The sequence below is a fragment of the Peromyscus maniculatus genome, chromosome 6 (genome assembly GCF_049852395.1).
Source record: "Peromyscus maniculatus bairdii isolate BWxNUB_F1_BW_parent chromosome 6, HU_Pman_BW_mat_3.1, whole genome shotgun sequence".
In the NCBI taxonomy this organism is placed as follows: domain Eukaryota; kingdom Metazoa; phylum Chordata; class Mammalia; order Rodentia; family Cricetidae; genus Peromyscus; species Peromyscus maniculatus.
Genome location: NC_134857.1, coordinates 56,007,912 through 56,027,402, shown reverse-complemented (window position 1 = coordinate 56,027,402; position 19,491 = coordinate 56,007,912). Strand labels below are relative to the sequence as shown.

The 19,491-nt window shown below is 37.0% G+C and overlaps 1 protein-coding gene across 29 annotated transcripts in view; it reads left to right on the top strand.

Annotated features, from left to right (window-relative positions):
- The window catches only part of Zbbx (zinc finger B-box domain containing), a 102,193-nt gene that overhangs the window by 46,111 nt on the left and 36,591 nt on the right, over positions 1–19,491 (top strand). For 15 of the 29 annotated variants that reach the window (XM_076574250.1, XM_015990182.3, XM_042279163.2 and 12 more), the window contains 6 exons: positions 1,704–1,856; positions 4,578–4,752; positions 10,294–10,429; positions 16,028–16,137; positions 16,484–16,584; positions 17,720–17,799. In XM_076574250.1, coding sequence (XP_076430365.1) covers positions 1,704–1,856; positions 4,578–4,752; positions 10,294–10,429; positions 16,028–16,137; positions 16,484–16,584; positions 17,720–17,799 — 755 coding nt within the window. The remainder of the gene's footprint in view (positions 1–1,703; positions 1,857–4,577; positions 4,753–10,293; positions 10,430–16,027; positions 16,138–16,483; positions 16,585–17,719; positions 17,800–19,491) is intronic. The other 14 variants (XM_076574253.1, XM_076574248.1, XM_006972658.4 and 11 more) reach the window with 1 other exon arrangement.

Below are 19,491 nucleotides of genomic sequence, written 5' to 3'. Positions count from 1 at the left end.
ACCTAGGGTTTTTGCAGGCCAAGAAGATGAAGATAAAGATACAATAACAAAACATTCGCTGTAGGTCACCCCAAGCGCGAAGGCATAGAATGAGGAATGACTTGGAGATTTAGGGAAGTACAGAGAACACTTTCTGTTGTCTACTTCTGGATAGTATGTGCTTCTTAAAGATGTTTAGTTACAAAGGAAAACTCATTACAACCCATCTAGGATCCTAATATATATGATATATTTAGAGAGTTTTTTCTTTTTTTTTTTTTTTTTACCACGGAATATATAAAGTAACACAGCATTCTATTTGAGGGTAGCATATTGGAAAGACTGTGAAACTTTAGATTTATACATTTCCCCACTCTGCTTCCCACTGACTATGTGACCAAAGGCTAGTTATTTAATCTTTCTGATCTGGAGATGCTTTATCCCAGAAACAGAAAACAAACAAACAAACAAACAAACAAAAACAACTGATTACATTTTAGAGTTTCCTTGAGGACTAAATAACATATTATTTTAAAGATTCTTAGAATAGCATGAGTCCCAAATATTGCTTTCAGTCGATGGCTGCCACTGTTAGGATGGTTGATAGCAGAAGCAACCATGCAAGCTTCCAAAGGAGGGGAAGCAACCAACAGTTCTTCCAACCTATGGTGTCCACTAACCCCAACAACTACCAACATGACACAATAACACTAAAAATGCTGTAATGGCACCCATATATTGGCAGTAACAGCAGCTCTCTAATTGGACATAAGACCTGCCAATCAAAAGGGAAATTGTGCCTAGTACTATAATCCTACCCAACTTCTCAGGACTGGTGAAGTTATGGATCTTGCAGGAGAGCCTACAATCACCATGTTACTAAGCCTGCATTTCTCTAACTATATTTTAAATATTTGTTCACTACCTGTTACCCACAGGTAAGCATAGACTTCACATCGTATTAAGGAAACTTCTCTTTGCAACAGCCAGGGACCATTACAAAAACCGACAACCAATCAAAATGTAGAAATGTGAAGTTTAGTCCCAATAAATACACCTGTAAAGACAATTTCCGTACTTGAGGAAGAGGGGGCAGAAAGAATGAAAGAGCCAGAGGTACCAAGAGTTTGCTGTGGGATTATTTTTTTCTTAGTAATTTAAAAAGATACAGCCATAAAGTCTCACAAACATGAATGCCGAAAAATGAGCTGAACAAAGATTAACAACAGACATGTCAAAGTGCAAGCCCATTAGGCCTCAATAATGCACAAAGAAGTACAGGCAACTAAGGAAGAAAACAGCTTCCCCAGGGAAGAGCACACCAATTGTTTTTCTGATACCAAATTGTCAGCTCTGAAAACATATATCCAAGTAACATTATGCAGACTGAGCAGGGTATATTTAGGAAATTAAATGTATGTGCACATACTTGTACTCATGTGACAACATTAAATGAAAAAATGGCATGTATTTGAAAGAGAGCAAGGAGGGGTTTATGGGAAGGTTTGAAGGGAGAAAGGGGAGGGGGAAATATGATTAAATTATGATCACAAATAAATGATAAAAAACAAAAACTGGCAGTTTTTATTTTAAATAACAATTAAATTTTATTGTTTTTAATTGTATTTAACGAGTCATACAACACTGAAAACTTAATCGATTGTTTGTGAACTACTTAGGCTTCTGTATTAAGCTTCTTGACAGAACTCTTCCTTTTTCAATAGGCAAAATCTCAAATCTTATCCAATGTGTTAGATGTTGCTCATCAGTTTATAAAGGAAGTAAATCCACCTAATGAAGGGAATACTTCTCCAGAAGCAACCAGTAAAAGTCAGAAGAAACCCAAAGCCCTACTTCTTCAGGAGAACAGCTCTGAGGTAAATGGAGGAGGACAAAGTAGGATGTTTCCTGTCCTACATATGGTGACTGATTCATGCCCCCCTTACCAGGGATGCATGCACATTTGGGAACATTACTTTACAATGTTGTTAGTATTTAAATTTTTTTTAGTAATTGGATATATTTAGACTATAAAAATAATTTTAAGGTTACCTACAGTCCATTGAAAATTGTTCTTTTAAATGAAAAAATTGAAAATATGACCTTCTGACTATTTGACCATGTCAGGAATTGTATGAATGTTGGATAAAAACATTAAAATAAAACCTAGAATACAATATAACAGTTTTGTATTCGTTAGAATTTCCACATGCTCAAAATACAAAGGCCTTAGACAATTTCAGCAGTGTATAAAGGGAGATGAATACCAAAATCTGACAGTTATTTTCCTTCCTTTCTTTCTTCCTCCCTCCCTCTCTCCCTCCTCCCCTCCCTCCTTCTCTCCCTCCCCACCTCTCTCTCTTTCTTTGTGTGGTATTGTTTCTATGATTTCTTTCTCAGTCTGCTTGTGACTCGCATATTGGAAACAATAGATTTTCACGTGTCAATGTTTTTTTTTAAACCTAACTACTTTGCTAAAAGTGCTTGTCAGTTGTAGAATTTTCATGGGGCAATTTTTAGGAGCATTCATCTATAAAATCATATGACACTGGGCAGGAGGGGTTCAGGCCTCTAATCCTAGCACTGGAGAGGCCGAGGCAGGCAGTCTCTGAGTTTGAGGTCAGCCTGGTCTACAGAGTGACTTCCAAAAGAGCTCAAGTACTATACTGAGTGGGTATAGAGAGAGTGGACAACCTTTCTTTATCCTGATTTTAGGGGAAATGCTTCAAGTTTTCTCTGCTTAGGTTGATGTTGGTTTTGATTTACTGTAATTTGCCTTTATTATGCTGAGGTATGTTGCTTTTATTCCTAGTCTCTCCAAGTTTATTATCATGAAGGGTATAGGATTTTGTCAGTTTTTCTGAATCTAATGAGATGATCAGGTCTTTATATTTCAGTCCGTTAATGTAGTGGATTACACTGATCAGTTTACATAGGTTGAACCATTCCTGCATCCCTGAAATGAAGCCTACTTAATCATGGTGAATGATGATTTTTTATGGGTTCTTGCATTAAGTTCTTAAGTATTTTATTGAGAATTTTTGCATCTATGTTCATAAGGGAAATTGATCTGTGATTATCTTTCTTTGTTGGGTCTTTATATAGTTCAGGTATCAGAGTAGTTGTGGCCTCATCAAAGGTATTTGACAGTTTTCTCTTTGTTTCTATGTTGTGAAATAATTTGAGGAGTATTAGCTTTAATTGCGCTTTGAAAGTCTGATAGAACTCCATTCTGAATCTGTTTGGCTCTGGGCTTCTTGTGGTTAGGGAAACTTTTAGTTATTTCTTCTATTTCACTGTGGGTGGGTTGGTTCTGTTTAAATCACTTATTTGGTCTTGATTTGACATTGTAAGGTTATATATATCAATAAAATTATCATTTCTTTTAGAATTTCTAATTTGGTGAAGTACAGGTTTTTAAAGTACATCCTTATCTCTGGATTTCCTCAGAGAAATCAGTTGTTATGTCTTCCTTTTCATCACTAATTTTATTAATTTGAATCTTCTCTCTATCTTGTGGTTAATTTTGCTAAAAGTTCATCAGTGTTATCTATTTTCTCAAAGACTCAGTACTTTGGGTTGCATTGTTTCCTATACATTGATGAATTTGATTTATCATTCTATTCGCTTGTTAGGGGAACTTACTATGTTTCACCCATGTGCTATATTTTGCACTTAATGAAAAGACAAAAAACAATATAACCAGCCAATTTATTATAATTGTGTTTGTACAATAAGCTGACTAAAAAATAAGTGATAGGAAAGAAAAAATAAATGAAGAGAGTACAGAGGAGTAAGGAATCTTCACCATCCCCAGGAGAGAACTATCCAGGGAGGTGGTACTTGAGAAATGAATAGCCTGAAGAAAGTGGCTGTGTAAAGCTATGGGAAGGAATCACAACTTGTACAGGGCCCAGAAGAGGAAATTTACCTGATGCTTCTCACTTCTCCAAGATTGTGAGTGTCACTCGAATAGGTGAATGACACAGGAGATGACAGTACAGGGCAAGGAAGGAGAAAGTATTTCAGCCACTTTTAGGTCCCAAGAGAAACTTTGAATTTCAAAGAATCAAAAGGTTTTGAACACACTGAGAGCAAGGGGTATATATTTAAACACATAAAATCACACACACACACACACACACACACACACACACACACACACACACACATTTATACTCATATTAACTGGTATAATCCCATAACTTAGGAGACCACAGTAGGGATATCTCAAATTTGAGACCAGTCTTGGCTACGTAGAGAATTAGACCCTACCTCCTAAACACAAAATCTCCTCTAATGTGAGAAGGTTATAAGGAGCAGAGGATCAGGGAAGGAGAAAGGATGGATAATGTGTACATAGCTGGAATAGCTGTAGAGAGGGAAGATCAGGGAGAGACAAAATGGAGAAAGTCATCAGCTTTATAGGCTCTTACATTATTAACTTCTGAGCAGACAATTCATAACTACCAATGGGGTTTTAAAGAGTGTTACACAAAATCATATTATTCTGAATTAAATATTTCTGCTTTTCATGTCTTTCTTATAAGATACAGGAAATTTAATAAACACTCTTTGCTACATTTTTAACTGCTTAGGTAGAAACTAGAACAGCAGAAGGAGGAGAAGGTGCAAATTCAAAATACAATCCCTTGTATGAAACGACTTTTGATGAAGAAGCATCTGCCCAGTCCTTCCGGGAAGCCTTAAATCAGTGGAGAGCTGGACATCAGGAGGAAAACACACAACAGAACTCACATGCAACAAAACCAGGTACGGGCATTGTTCAAACCTTCATATAACAAAATAAAGCAATCTTCATTTCTTTCCACTCCTGGCAACACAAATGCGATGCTTAAAAATAATAAAGAGCAATTTGCTACAGCTTCTCAAGGGAGCTTTGTGTACACACTAGGCAGTCAGTGGTGAGTTATTTAATATTTATAAAGCATGGATTGACCATGGGGGATGTTTACTTTGGTTTTCTATGTAAATTCAAATCATCAGTTGAATGGAGCATTGAAGTCTCAGCTTTTCTTTTCCTGAAAGGAAGCAGTTGTTAGAAAATAATTCTATTTTAGATCTATTGTTGCAATATATCAAGTTGGGGAGTCTGTGTGGCAGGAAAGCAAGTGACTCTTTATATGTATTAGATCAGGAACATTTCTTTTCAGTGTGACCAAATCTCTGGCAGAGTCACCTAAAGGAGGGACAATTTATTTTGCCTCGCAGTTGGAGATGATACAGCCCATCAAGATACGGGAGTACAGCAGCAGGTGGCTTCAATGCCAGAGGCGCAGACGGTGGGGCTCCTTATTTCTTACATCACTGTAGAACAGATAGCAGAGATAGGACAGGAAGTAGAATGCCTACACACCTCACAGTATGCATCCAGGAGATTTACTTCTCCCAGTGAGCCCTCAACCTCCACAAATTGCACAGCCTCTAAAACAGCACTGTGAACTGAGAGGGTGGGAGAGCAAATGTTTCCATGTAAACCATGAAACCATAACTTACAGGTTGAATATATGATCACAGTGATCTTCATAGGAAGGATAGATTTTTGTTTGCAATGTTTTTTCTTTCCTTAAAAAAAATCTCTTCACATATTTTTTTTAGTTTGAATTTTTGGTTCACATATAAAATAATGGGTTTCTTTATGACATATTCATGCAAACTGTATCAGCTAGTTTTTGTGTCAATTTGACACAAGCTAGAATCATTTGAGAGGAACGAACCTCAGTTGAGCAAATACCTCCATTACAATTGGACTGTAAGGCAAGTCTATAGGGCATTTTCTTAATTAGTTATTTGTAGTCAGAAGTTTTCCTGTGTCCTACACATCCCACAGCTGCTCAGACAAGTAAACACACAGAGGCTTATATAATTTAAAACTGGATGGCCTACGGCTCAAGCTTCTTGCTAGCTAGCTCTTATATCTTAAATTAACCAATTTCTATTAATGTATGTTTTGCCACTTGTTCTGTGGCTTTACTGGTCTGCTGGCATGTTATTCCTTGGGATGCAGGCTGAGGTCTCTCGGCCTCTCCTTTCCCTTCCTGTCTGTCTGCTTGGATTTCCTGCCTGCCTCTAAGCTGCTTTTCTAAGCCATTGCAGCTTTATTTATCAACCAATCAGAGCAACACATATTCACAGCACACAGAAAGACATCCCACTGCAATTATTGAAGTAGGAAGGCCCAGCCTATTGTGAGTGGGGGCATTCTAAGCTGGTTCTATAAGACAGAAGGCTGAGCATGCCATAAGGAGCAAATGTCTAAGTAGCATTTATTCATGGTCTCTTACATCAATCAGCTCCTGCTTCCTTCAGTGCTGAACAGTAGAGTGTAAGTGAAATAAACACTTTCTTTTGTAGATTGTTTTTGGTTCATCACAGCAATAATAACCCTCAAATAGCCTCTGTATGAGTAGACTATAACCAGGATATGCAATGAAGAAAAGACAATGCCCAGAACTTCAAAAACACACTTAAATTCCAACTTTCAGTGTTTTGTTGTTTTTTTAAGTTTTTTTTTTTCATTTTTCAAAGCAACCACAGGTCCCCTCTCTCCCCTCCTCCCACTACTCCCTATCTCCCCGTGACATTACCACTCACCTGCTCCTAAGAGAGGGTAAGACCTCCCATTGGGAGTCAACAAATTCAGGCATATCAAGTTGAGGCAGGACCATCTGTGAGTTTATAATGGTTTATTACACATGAAGTGAAAGATGCAGCCTTGTTTTAATTCTTTTTCATATTAGGTGCATTGGAAATATTTCCTTATTTATTTATACATAAATATTGAAAGAATCTTGCATTTTAAATTTTAGAGGAGATATAAAAGTTGATACATTAGTACACAAGTACAATATCCTAGAATTTCCTTGCTTCCCCAAGCTTTTATATACTAAAATGAAATGCCTGAAGCAACTATGCTTTGGGGGATTATGAACAATGTTGTAATCAATGCTTATTAAGTGCAAAAGATAATATCCAGAGGATGACTAAACCTCCATGAAGCTATCATACTAACCACAATTGCTTTTTAGATTCTGTATCTTTACTAGAAAAAGTACCACACTATTTGTAACTGAAGAGAAGCCCTCGACCTACTTCAGAGCTTCATAAACAATTGCTGTAAGCAAGTTCAGCTAGTCAACCTTCTGAATAGAGTATGAAAAAGGTTATTGACAACAGACAAATCAATGAGTGTACTGTGTTGCCATAAAACCTTGTATTTATGAACACAGAAATTCGGTCATAGGAAAATGATAGGTCAGATTTGGACTACAAGCCCTAATGTGTTGATCCTTGACAAACTAAATATTTTTTTTCTATTTATGTTACTAGATATAATCAGAAATAGTGCTATAGTTCGTGTGGCAGGTTTAGGATGTCCCTTCACCATCTAATTCCCGACTTACATTATCTCTCTCAGGCTTTGTAGCATTGTGTAATCTGCAACATGTTTGTTTCCTTGAATCTACTCATAGACATTGATTGGCCATTAGATGGATGTTATGAGGCTAATTCATTGATCAGGAAACAACTATCTCACAGTAAGAATGGTTATATTGAACATTTTTTTTTATCATCAAAGCTGCAGTGGTTTATCTTCATGGGAAAATACACATTTCAGATACATATTTGCTTATGCTGCCTACAGTGAATGTTCTTAGTAAGCCTTATTTATTACCATGATATCCTCAGGAAACTGACTCATATCAAGGCAGTTGTACTATGATAAAAGTGCAGCTACATCCATGAAATTTAGTGTTCTTACCATGTGCCATATTTCATGTATGAAAATGTGTATGATTGTAATTCACCTATTTTCAGTGTTTTCTAATCTCCTATTATGTGAATATGCCACCATTTCTCAATTTAAATGTTATAGTTTGGGTCATTTCTCATACTGACCATGCTAAACAATACTACTATACATTTTCTTGTACAGGTCTTGCAGTTCAACCTTCACATATTTCCAGGGATGCTCATACTTGAGAGTAGAACAGCTGTCTTATTAGGAATGTATGTCCTCCACTAAACTAGATAAACCCAAACTAGTCAGGAAAGTACTTCCAACAATTTGCACTCCATCTGAAGTGTGTAAGAGTTTTTGTTGTTCCCCTTATCACCAACACTTAATATTTTCAGATACTTACAATTTTGCTTAAAAAAAAGAGATAAATCCTATGCTTAATATATATATATATATATATATATATATATATATACCTTTTATTACAAATTACATTAAATATCTTTGTGTTTAGTAGCCATTTAGTGCATCAATGTCAATTTGCTTTGAATTCCCAGGTTCTCCAGCTTTTTTGGTCACTGATTTCTCCCTTAATTCATTCTAGTCATCCACAGACTCATTTAGGTGCTTTTGTCAGCCCTGGGCTTTTATGTGAGCCCATGCTCTTTTCTCTCTGACGTCTTTTGCTGAGATGATCCCATTGGCTTGTTTGGGTTCCTCGCCTCTGTTCTCCTGAGTGATCCTCAAATGCTTCAGGCATCCATTTACTTTTAAGACTTTTGTGCTGTGGAGTAAAGAAAATGCCCATGATCTCAATGAGGTGGATGTTAGACAAATTCCTAGAAAAAGTTAGCCGGGCGGTGGTGGTGCACGCCTTTAATCCCAGCACTTGGGAGGCAGAGGCAGGAGGATCTCTGCGAGTTCGAGGCCAGCCTGGTCTACAGAGTGATTTCCAGGAAAGGTGCAAAGCTACACAGAGAAACCCTGTCTTGAAAAACAAAAAAAATAAATAAATAAATAAATAAAAAGAAAAAAAATTCCTAGAAAAGGAGGCTGCGGAGCCAGAAACAAGGCAAACAAAGCCCAAAAGACAACTCACAAGGCCTTGAGGAAGCCACACCTCATAATTCTGCGGGATGTCTTTGAATTGACTAGCGTGCATGATTTTAAACGAGGTACCTTGCTGAATGCACACTTAGCTAAAGATTCTTCTTCCAGCAATCATGTGTTTGCCATTAGCCGTCCATGATCTTGTGCTGTAGAGTCCTAAGGAGGCGGAGCTTTCTGCCCTTGTACTTGACCTCTTAACTGATAAACCAAGCCAGGACTCGCCTTTATTTCTTAAGATTGGGCCACAGGTGCATGGAGAAAAGTGAGCCACAGGGTACTTCCTGTAGGCCCCCTGTTCTTTTTACAGATTTGGGAGTCATTTCTCAAGCACAGAGGTTCTTCTCTCTGAGAACCAACCTACATGCTCCCTTCCTTCTTTCTCCCTTCAGCTTTTCTGTCTCAATTCTTTATGCGCGCGCGCGCACACACACACACACACACACACACACACACACACACACACACACACACACACATCTCTCCCGCCCCTTCCATCATATGTTCATATTCACAATTCAGATTCTTAATTCTTTATTCTTTTGCTTCTTTCATTTATTAGATTCTAGTTGTTACTGTCAAGATTTCTTCTCCCCTTTCCTCAATACTACAATACTCTTGGGAGGATAGAAGTTGAGTAACTCTATTTTTTTCACTTGTTCCGCTGCTGTCATTTGCCTGTTTCTGGACGCTAACCGCTAGAGTCTGCACTGTGAGGTTAGGACCAGATAAGTGTTAGACTCCCTAAAAATTTTGTTTTTAATCTTTAACAACTTTTCTTATTTTTTTTTCTAGCATTTTATCCTGGGGGATGTTGCAAGTTAGAGAGGGAGGCTGTATCTGGAGGTCGGAAAGGCTGACAATCCCAGAATTACTGGCTCTCTTCCCTCAGAAGCTTCATCGCTTTCAAATAGCTCTGAGTAATTTTGTAGTTTGTGGTACTTTAGAAATAATAGCATTTGGGTGCACATGACTTCAAAGGCAAAAGTTTGTGGGAATCAATATTCTCTTCATTCTGAATAAGATATAATTCATTATGAATTATTTATTTTCTATTACCCATAATGTGTAAATATGAGAAGTGGCTGTAATATACACCTTAGTTTGTACATGCGTCTGCTGTGCGTATGGAGTGTACAGTGACTGTATTTCCCTTCCTCATTTAAGAAAATGTTGCTTTTAGAAAGCTTTAGATTTATAAGATCCCTTTGTTTCAAGAAATTCTGAAGATATTGTCCAAAGAATCACTTATTCCAATGTTTTAGAGACCCTTTAGCATTATTTACATCTTAGACTTCATATTATATTACTATCATTGTTCATAACATAGCAATAACAAATACAATTTTAAGGACAGGTACCAGAGAACTGATCGCCACAAACAATTGGCTATCTAAAGAAAAGATATGATAATTCATAGGCATGGCTACATTAATTATGTGCAGTGTTTATTTTTATAGACTCAGTGGAAGAATGTGAAGTACAAACTAATTTGAAAATTTGGACAGAACCAATAAATATTGAATTTACAGAAGACAGTCTGTCCTACATGGAAAAATTATGGCTTAAAAAACACAGAAGGTATGTAGTGAAATTTTAATATTATTCTTTGTTAAGAAGTAGAAGTTATTTGTGTTTCTTGTTTGGGGGACATGGCTTTATGAAGTAATTTTGTATGTATATTTCTTATTTGTATAGCTAATTTTAAAGCAATTTTAGTTCCTATGAAGTTCTGACTATATTAGCAACAATCTTATTTACTTATATTTATATATAAACACATATATGTTATTTTTATTCTAGAAATATAAAAAAGATAGATATCTGGAGAAAGTCACAAATAAAAGTATGGGATTTAAGAATAATAACAAAAGCATGCCATAAATAAAAATTTACTTTAAAAAGACTTCCTGGCTTGGGGTGGTGGTGGTGGTGGCACACACCTTTAATCCCAGCACTTGGGAGGCAGAGGCAGGCAGATCTCTGTGAGTTTGAGGTCAGCCTGGTCTACAGAGTGAGTTCCAGGACATCCAGGGCTACACAAAGAAATCCTATCCAAAAAAACCAAAACCAACCCCCCTCAAAAAAGAAAGAGACTTTGCTGTGTTTTAGCTTAGATATTTGAGGCTTTATTTTATAAATCAATTAAATTAAAACAGATCTTTTAAATTAATTTAAAATAAATTAGATCTTTTATTTTATACTTTTATTAATTCTAATCAGTTTATTTTATTCAAAGACCTATGGTCAGATACATGTTTTTTTAATTTGTTGAAAAAATCAAACTTGCATATGAAATCAACATTATAGACAAGTAGATGCTATCATCATTGGAATTTTAACAACATATATGCCCAGAGAGTCTCTGGCCTGGCATGGCGGAAGCTCAGTTTGTTACACAGTAGAGATGCCCACACTTCACTGTTTCTTCCAGTTTTCTAAGGGTTGGGGAAAACATTCTTTAGTAGGTCTGATGCTAAGCACAGAGATTCCACAGTTCTGATGCCTCCTGAGTGACATGGGTGCTACGATGGTGGCCTTGATTCACATGTTGAAGGACAAAATGCTGGAGAAACTCTCTAGAGTGCAGGTGAGAAGTGAACACAAGGCCTGCACTTCATCACAGGAAAAAAAAAAAAAAAACCTGTTTTGTGAGGTAGCCCATTTCACCTTTGGCACATTCTCAAACATGTTTCTTGTGAGTGGTATTCTGACTCCAACTACTTTCTAAGCCTATTCATAGTTCCACTTCGCTGTTCCATTGATGATTTTCTAGTTCTTTTGCATTTAAAAAGTGAGTTCTTCAAGGAAAGGTGTTATTTTTCTTCTTTTCTGCTTGAGTAGTGCTGACCCAATGAGTGTGTGTGTTGGGTGGGGTGGCAGGGCATCTGCAGGAGCATGGTCAGACTACCAGGAACCACATCCCTAAAGAAAACCAACTTGGCCCCTGCCTAGCAGCTATCAACTTTCAATAGTTGATCAGCTAGGCTAGGGATACTATGCCCCTTTCCCATGCCATCTTCTCCCCCAACTGGCATGTTGACTGGTTTAATCTTATACAAGTCTTATGTAAACAACCACAGCTACCCAGTATTTATGTATATAATGGCCCTGTCATCCTTAGAATACATTGTTTCTTCCCAGTTTCCCCTAAATTCTGTCTCCTCTTCCACGTCGTTCTCTTAGCCTTGGGAAGAGGGACCATATGGTAGATATCCCACTTATGGCTAAGCACTCCACAGGCACTTAGTCTCTACACTTCAGCCATTGCTGAGTCTTTTTTCACTGCTGCTCGCTGTACAAAGGAGCTTTTCTGATAAAGAGTGAGGGCTGAAGTAATCTATGGATAAAGAGATCTGTGTTTAGAAAATTGCTGAATACAATAATAGCAGTGGGTACTTTCCTAGGGCAAGGAACTCAGCCATACGAACTTGGACAGATTTATTTCTTATTTAAATGGATTTATATTAATAATATTGAGTATGAGGGATAGATAAGTAAGTCTCTGATATGTCTGTGCTATAACCATGAGAACCTAAATTTAATCTGCAGAAACCACATAAAAAAAGCTGTGCATAGTAGAAAATGTTAGTAATCCTAGTGCCATGGAGGCAGAGACAAGCAGATTATTGGAATTCATTGGCTACACAGGCTAGCCTCTACTGGGCAAGGTCAGGAAGAGGCAAGGTCAAGGCCAGTGAGAGACTATGTACAAAAAAATGGAGGGCAGTTGAAAAATGACACCAATGAATGGCTGGCCTTCTCACACCCAACACACATGAGCAAACAGAAGCATATACTTGTTTATACAAAAGACACACAATCACACACACAGGCATGAACAAAACTATTTCAATAAAAATTTGCTACATTTTATAGAAGAGAAGATGAAGAGGTGACTACTGTTATAAAAGGTGTTTTCATCTTTATTTATATGACATGGTTCTGTGGGGGGTGCCAGGGTTGGAATAGCAGAAGTCAGGACTTAGTGTACAGTTAACTAGTTGCTTATTCATGGGCAAAGCACTTAAATTTTGTTGGCATAAGTTTTCTCAAGTATATTAATACTGAATTTAGAATAACTAATCTGTAGTGCTCGTACACTTTAACCTTGCTATCTGGATTCTGTAAGTCTTTAATTATAGCATGAAGATGAAAACACTGTTTCATGAAGTACTTGGATAACAGTTTATTTGCACTTATGTGTATGGAGAGGGAGTTATTAGTACAATAGAGGAATATCCAGTTATGAAACAGTTTCTGGTGATGAAATGCCAGTTTCCCTTTGATCTTTTATTTAATATTCTTTTTATTAATTAAAAATATTTATTTAATTTACATCCTGACTGCAGTTTCCCTTCCCTCTTCTGTTTCCATTCCCTTCCCCACCTCTCATCTTTCCTCCTCCACCCCTCAAATCCACTGCTTCTCTGCTCAGAAAGGGGCAGTCCTCCCATGGATATTAGCAATACATGGCATCATCAAGGTGAAGTAGGACTAAGTACCTCCCCTTGTTTTAAGACTGGGCAAGTCAACCCAGTATGAGGAATAGGTTCCTAAGAGCCAGCCAAAGCATTAGTTAGCCCATGCTCCCACTGTTAGGAGTCCCACAAAAAGACCAAGCTACTAAACTATCACATATATGCACAGGGCCTAGGTTTGTTCTATATGTGTTCCTTGGTTGTTCGTTCAAACTCTGCAAATTTCTATAAGCCCAGTTAGTTGTGTCTGTGGATTTTTTTTTTTATTTTTATTTTCTTGGCTCCTCTGGCTCATATAATCCTTCCTCCCCCTCTTCAGTAGGATACTCTGAGATCAAGTCCTAGGAAGGCTCCATGGTTGTGGGTTCAGTCTCTGTGAGCTCCTATGGCCCAGGTTAGTTGATTTTGTAGATTTCCTTATGATGTTCTTGACCCCTCTGGCTCGTACAATCCTTTCTTCAGCAGGATTACCTGAGCCTAATGTTTGGATGTGAGTCTCTGTATCTGTTTCCATAAGTTACTAGATGAAGCCTCTCTGATGACAACTGGGGTAATAACCAATCTATGAATATAGCAGAATGTTGTTAGGCATCATTACATTGACATTTTTCTTTTTTGCCAGTAATGTTTGGTTCTACCCTAGGGACATTACATTGATACTTTTTTCTAACCATGTTTGGTTCTACCCCAGGTCTCTGGTCTATACAGCCTCTGGATATTGGAACCCTAGGCATTGTCAGGGGTGGGCTCACTCTTATGGCCAAGGGCCATAAGACACTCCCATAATCTCTGTGGCATTCTTACCCTAGTATATCCCATAGGCAGGACAGACTATAGATCTAAGGTTATGTAGCTTTGTTTGTGTCCTAATCCCTCCACTGGAAATCTTGCCTGGTCACAGGAGATGGCTAGTTCAGGCTATGTATCTGTCATTGCTAGAAAAAATTAACTGGGAATCCTTGTAGATTCCTGGGAGTTTCCCTTTCAGCAGGTTTCTCCCCGACCGTGAAATGCCCATCCATTTTCCAGGCATCTCTTTCAACACTCTCCCCCTTAGTCCATCCCCAACCTGATCCCTCATGTTCCCATTCACACCCACTTCCAGTCCACTCAGATCTCCCTGGGAAGGGGACATAGTGTCTGTGCTACTATTGTTCTATTCAGGAAGTTGTCTCCTGTGCCAATGTGTTCAAGGCTATTTCCCAGTGTGTCTTCTATCAGGTTCTGTATAGATAGATTTATGTTGAGGTCTTTGATCCAGTTGGACTTGAGTTCTGTGCAGAGTGATAAATGTGGATCTATTTGCATTCTTCTATAGGCTGGCATACAGTTATTAGTTATTATAACACCATTTGTTAAAGATGCTTTCTTTTTTTCCATTGTATAATTTTGGCTTCTTTGTCAAAAATTAAGTTACCTCAATACAATTTAAATTATTTGTGGCTAATATGAAGGATGTTGTTTCCTTGATTTCTCTCTTAGTCCATTTATCATTTGTATATAAGAGGGCTACTGATTCTATTTTTTTAGTTAATCTTGTTTCCAGCCACTTCACTAAACATGTTTATCAGATGCAGGAGTGCCCTGTAGAATTTTTGAGGTTGCTTATATATACTGTCATCTGCAAATATAAATCACTTAGTTAAACTCTGGGTGGGAGGATTCTCTAAAAGAATTTTTTTAAATGTAAAGCTCAGTAATACAAATATTTTGTAGTTATGTGATTTGTACAATATAGTAGAAAATACAGCTGGTATATTTACAAGTAGGAAACTAGGTACTGCCAAATGAGAACATGGCTAGGAATGTGTGCTTGAGAAGGCAAGGTTCTCAGATTCCTGCTCTTGCTGTGTTCTCTGCCTAAGTGACTTAGAACAAGTAAGTTCTCAACTTTTCCCACTCAATTTTATCTTTAAAAATGAGCATCATAGTAAAGATTATTTAATCAAATGCTGAATATTATTGAATGTACCAAAAGTACTTAGAACAAAAATGGGCAAATTATAACTTTGTGTTGACATTAACAATATCCGTAAGCCAGTCTTGTCTTCTACATGGCCAACGTGTGAGCTTGCATGATCTGTGAGAGTGGTGTAGCTATTTACATTTGACTCAAAAATGAATTTTTCCTCATAAATCTCTGAACATTCTTTAGAATTAAATACACACCCTTGAACTCTGAGAATTCTTAAGTTTCATGTTTTCCCTTTGAAGCAGGCTGCAACCATCCTAGATGTTAATTAGGTAATAGATGCCACAGCCATTACATCTCACATTCTTATAATGGGACCCCATTTTACCACTCTCCTAGTGTGCTAAAAGTTTAGATAAATGCCCCCAGGATGCCTTAGAATTCATTAACATAGTGCCACGTGTGAGATAAAACATACACTTGCAAATTAGCTTTGTCAACAGCATGGCATGTTTTTCGGACTGAGTGAATATTGACTTGTATGGTGACTTTGGTCTTCATCTTAAACAAAACACAGTATGCAACTGAAAAACTCCTTGGGTAATGTGGAATTGATTTAACAACTTTCATTAAATTGGAATTTTGTTAATCATAATAATCTGTGAATTAATGCTATGTTCAAAATCTCATCATTAATTTTGAATTCTCACTTGACAAGTAAATATCTAGTCTGGGGAAGTTGCATTGATGTTTTTCTCTTTTAATTGCATCTTTGTTGGTTTGCAGAACTCCACAAGAGCAACTTAGGAACATACTACCAAATACATTCCCACATCCTCGTGAATCTACTATGGAGGAACAGAGCTCCCCGGAAGAAAATGATGCAGATAGTGATGGTCAGTTGAGCTTCAACTAGATCTTTTAACACTTATTTTTAAAATTATATAAATAAGCAGTTATTAACAGATGCTTTTAGCTTTTGTCCATGTATCATTCTGATCTCGAGTATGAAAATCCATCTCTATTTATTTATTATAGTACCATGCTTTAACTTAAATAGTTTCATTTAAAAGATACATGCAAGAAAATGTTTGTTTTGCCTGAACTGAATGAATTGGTAGTGTTTCCATCTTTGTGTTGATTCATGAAACACTGTTCTTTTATTGTTGACAGTATTATTTCTAGAAAGCAAATTATCAGACATGTTCTTTGCTAATATTGTTTTCCAATTTTACTTCCTAGTTGAGGAGATCAAAGTACAATATCCACCTCTTTTTATGCCGGTAGAAAAAGTGAATATAGAGAGGCCTCCACCATCTCTAACAATAGTAGAACTGGATGGTGTAAGTATATAATGATCATTCAAAGTGTTTAACATAGAAAATGTGCAATAGTGATTTTTTTCTAATTATTATCAGTAAGATTTTATTAAAAATTCATCAGCAATTAAGGATTTTATATTTGGATTCCAGATTGTTGATAAATATAAAACTATAAATTTTATTGTAGAGAGCAGATGTATATGCTAACTAAACTTTTCCACTTTTTTGGAAGCATGCATCATGGGATATCAGGAAATCTTCTGCTGTATTAGCAAATAGAGTACAGTTTTGGTGTCTCTTTAGTTCTTAATTTTCTCAGGCTTTCACAAAAAGGTCAGTTTCATTACATGGAATCTTTTGTAAATATACTTAGGCATAAATGTAGTTTCTAGAATATCATTAATATTATTTCCCTTTAAAGGAAAACATAATGTTTATGATTTAAGAAAGTTTTTTTTATAATAATGTCACCATACCGCTGCAAGTTACAATGGAACCAGAGACAGCCAAACAGAGTTCAATCCAAATGACTCAGATGTGATCCAGTCCTTGCATTTTGCCTTCCTAGTTACCTAATAGTTGAATTACCACTTTCCCCAAAATATTCTGACTCTTTGGATGTCTGTTTCAGAAATCCATAAGAACGTAGAGCCTACCTTTTTTTTTTCTTCTATGGCTACCGGATTGATAGCTGCTGCAGCTTTTCTTTCTTCTATTAATGCTTTGTTTATTCTCTATGTAAGTGGGAGATATTAGTCTACTACACATACATACATACACTTTCACACACACACACACACACACACACACACACACACACACACACACTCACATACCATTCGTTACAATTTTGATTCTTTGAATAAGCTGGAGATATGACAGTAAGAAAGCTGGAAAAGTGGTAGTCACTAATCTACTGGGATTGACAGTTGTTACATAAGTTGCTATTATTGGCCCCAGAAAATGACAATTGTAAAAATTGAATAAAACATTTAGTACCCTCAAGGAAGAACAGTTGAATTTGGTTTGTGTGGAACATGTATGATATAACAAACTACAAAGTCATTTGCAGGAAGATATTATAAATATCACCCACAATTAACTGATTAGTGAACTTATTGAGGATACTAATATTATGTAACATGTATTTAATAAGACTCACAAAGCAGAATGTGAAGAACCAGAGAACGCTGTGCCTTACAGAGTTGAATTAGCTGATGCAGAGAGTCAGTTAAGGTAAGATTTTTCTCATTCACTTTGGTTACTCTGTAAACACCAATCACAAAGTACAGGGCCATCGTAGAGTGGTAGGGTGTTTGCCTAGCATGCATGAAGCCATAGAGTTGATCTGATCTATAGTATAACAAAAAGTGATAACAACAACTAAAATACAGCCACGAAAATATCATCCATCAGCCGGGCGGTGGTGGCGCACGCCTTTAATCCCAGCACTCGGGAGGCAGAGCCAGGCGGATCTCTGTGAGTTCGAGGCCAGCCTGGGCTACCAAGTGAGTTCCAGGAAAGGCGCAGAGCTACACAGAGAAACCCTGTCTCGAAAAATCAAAAAAAAAAAAAAAAAAAAAAGAAAATATCATCCATCTCTCTCGCTGGGAAATTCATGGTGCTTAAATGCTTTTTAATGTTAAATTTACTTAAGTCATGCAGGAATTTTTACACATTATTTTTCACATATTTATAAAATAAAGTTGCAATTTTGTCTAATATTTGTATTACTTTATATATTCTTATGAATTTAGTGATTGTCATCATTTGAAGTAGTTTTCCAAGTCACATATAGTTTATATCAACCCTCTTTTCTCTAAAGATCCTATTTGATTGTACTTTCTTCTGAACTCTAAAATAAGAAGTTATATAAATGATTAGGTTCGGGAGACCTCCCCGTCACAGTCTAATACTGCTCTCTATGCAAAGCCTAATATGTGACTGGGAAAAGAAACATAGTAGTTCACTTTGTAACTGCTTTGTGCTATTTTGTCATTTCCAGATGAATAATAAGATCTATTTTTTATTTTAGTAAAGTTAAATATTACCCCCTTTCTGTGAGCTTTTGAATTCCTGGGGTTGAGTGGCAAATGCTCAATGTGACTCCACAGTGGGATGGAGCTTCTTCAGTTAAGTGCATCCTTCACTGGTACTTTGTTCAGATCAGATTCTGCCCTTCCCAGTGTGTTACAGCAGCTCTGAGTCTAAGTGACACCCTGGAACTCCAGGCAGCTCTTTGTCTGAACACAGGTTTTCAAATACTGAACAACAAATGTGCCCTCTTCAGTGGTGAAAGTCGAAAGCAGGATATAGTACTACATTACAGTTGCCAACAATGGGTATCATCTACATACACAGCTGTCCTGTCATGTTGGTAGGGAGGTTTTGATAGGAGAAAGCTTTCTGATCAGTCCTTGAGAGGCTAATATCTCCTACTGTGTTTCCTTAAGGAAATGAAAGATACTCCTGCTTGCTACCTAAAAAGATCTAGTGATTAAGTTGCTAATTGTTCTGCACATCTAAGTTTCTGTGTACTGTGTATGTGTTTGTTGGCATATACTGGCATGTGGAGCGCAGAGGACAACTTGTAGGTCTGGGTTCTCTCCTTCTACCATATATGTTCTGGAGATGGAACTCAGGTCCTAAGACTTTATGACAAGTCTTCTCACCCACTGAATCATCTTACTGCCCCCTGTTTTTGTTCTTTAATATACATTATCCCATGTCTCCTTTGACCCCTGTGTTAAGTGTTAGGATTGATGAAGAAAACTACCCATTATGGTTTGACGTTACTCTCACAGCATGGACTTGAAGGTACCCACAGAACTATACCATCTCTCTCTTTTGTTTTAATCACGAGTGACCTAAGATGATATTTTGGTTAACTGTAATCTGTGAGTTTTATGAATATAGAATTTACATAAA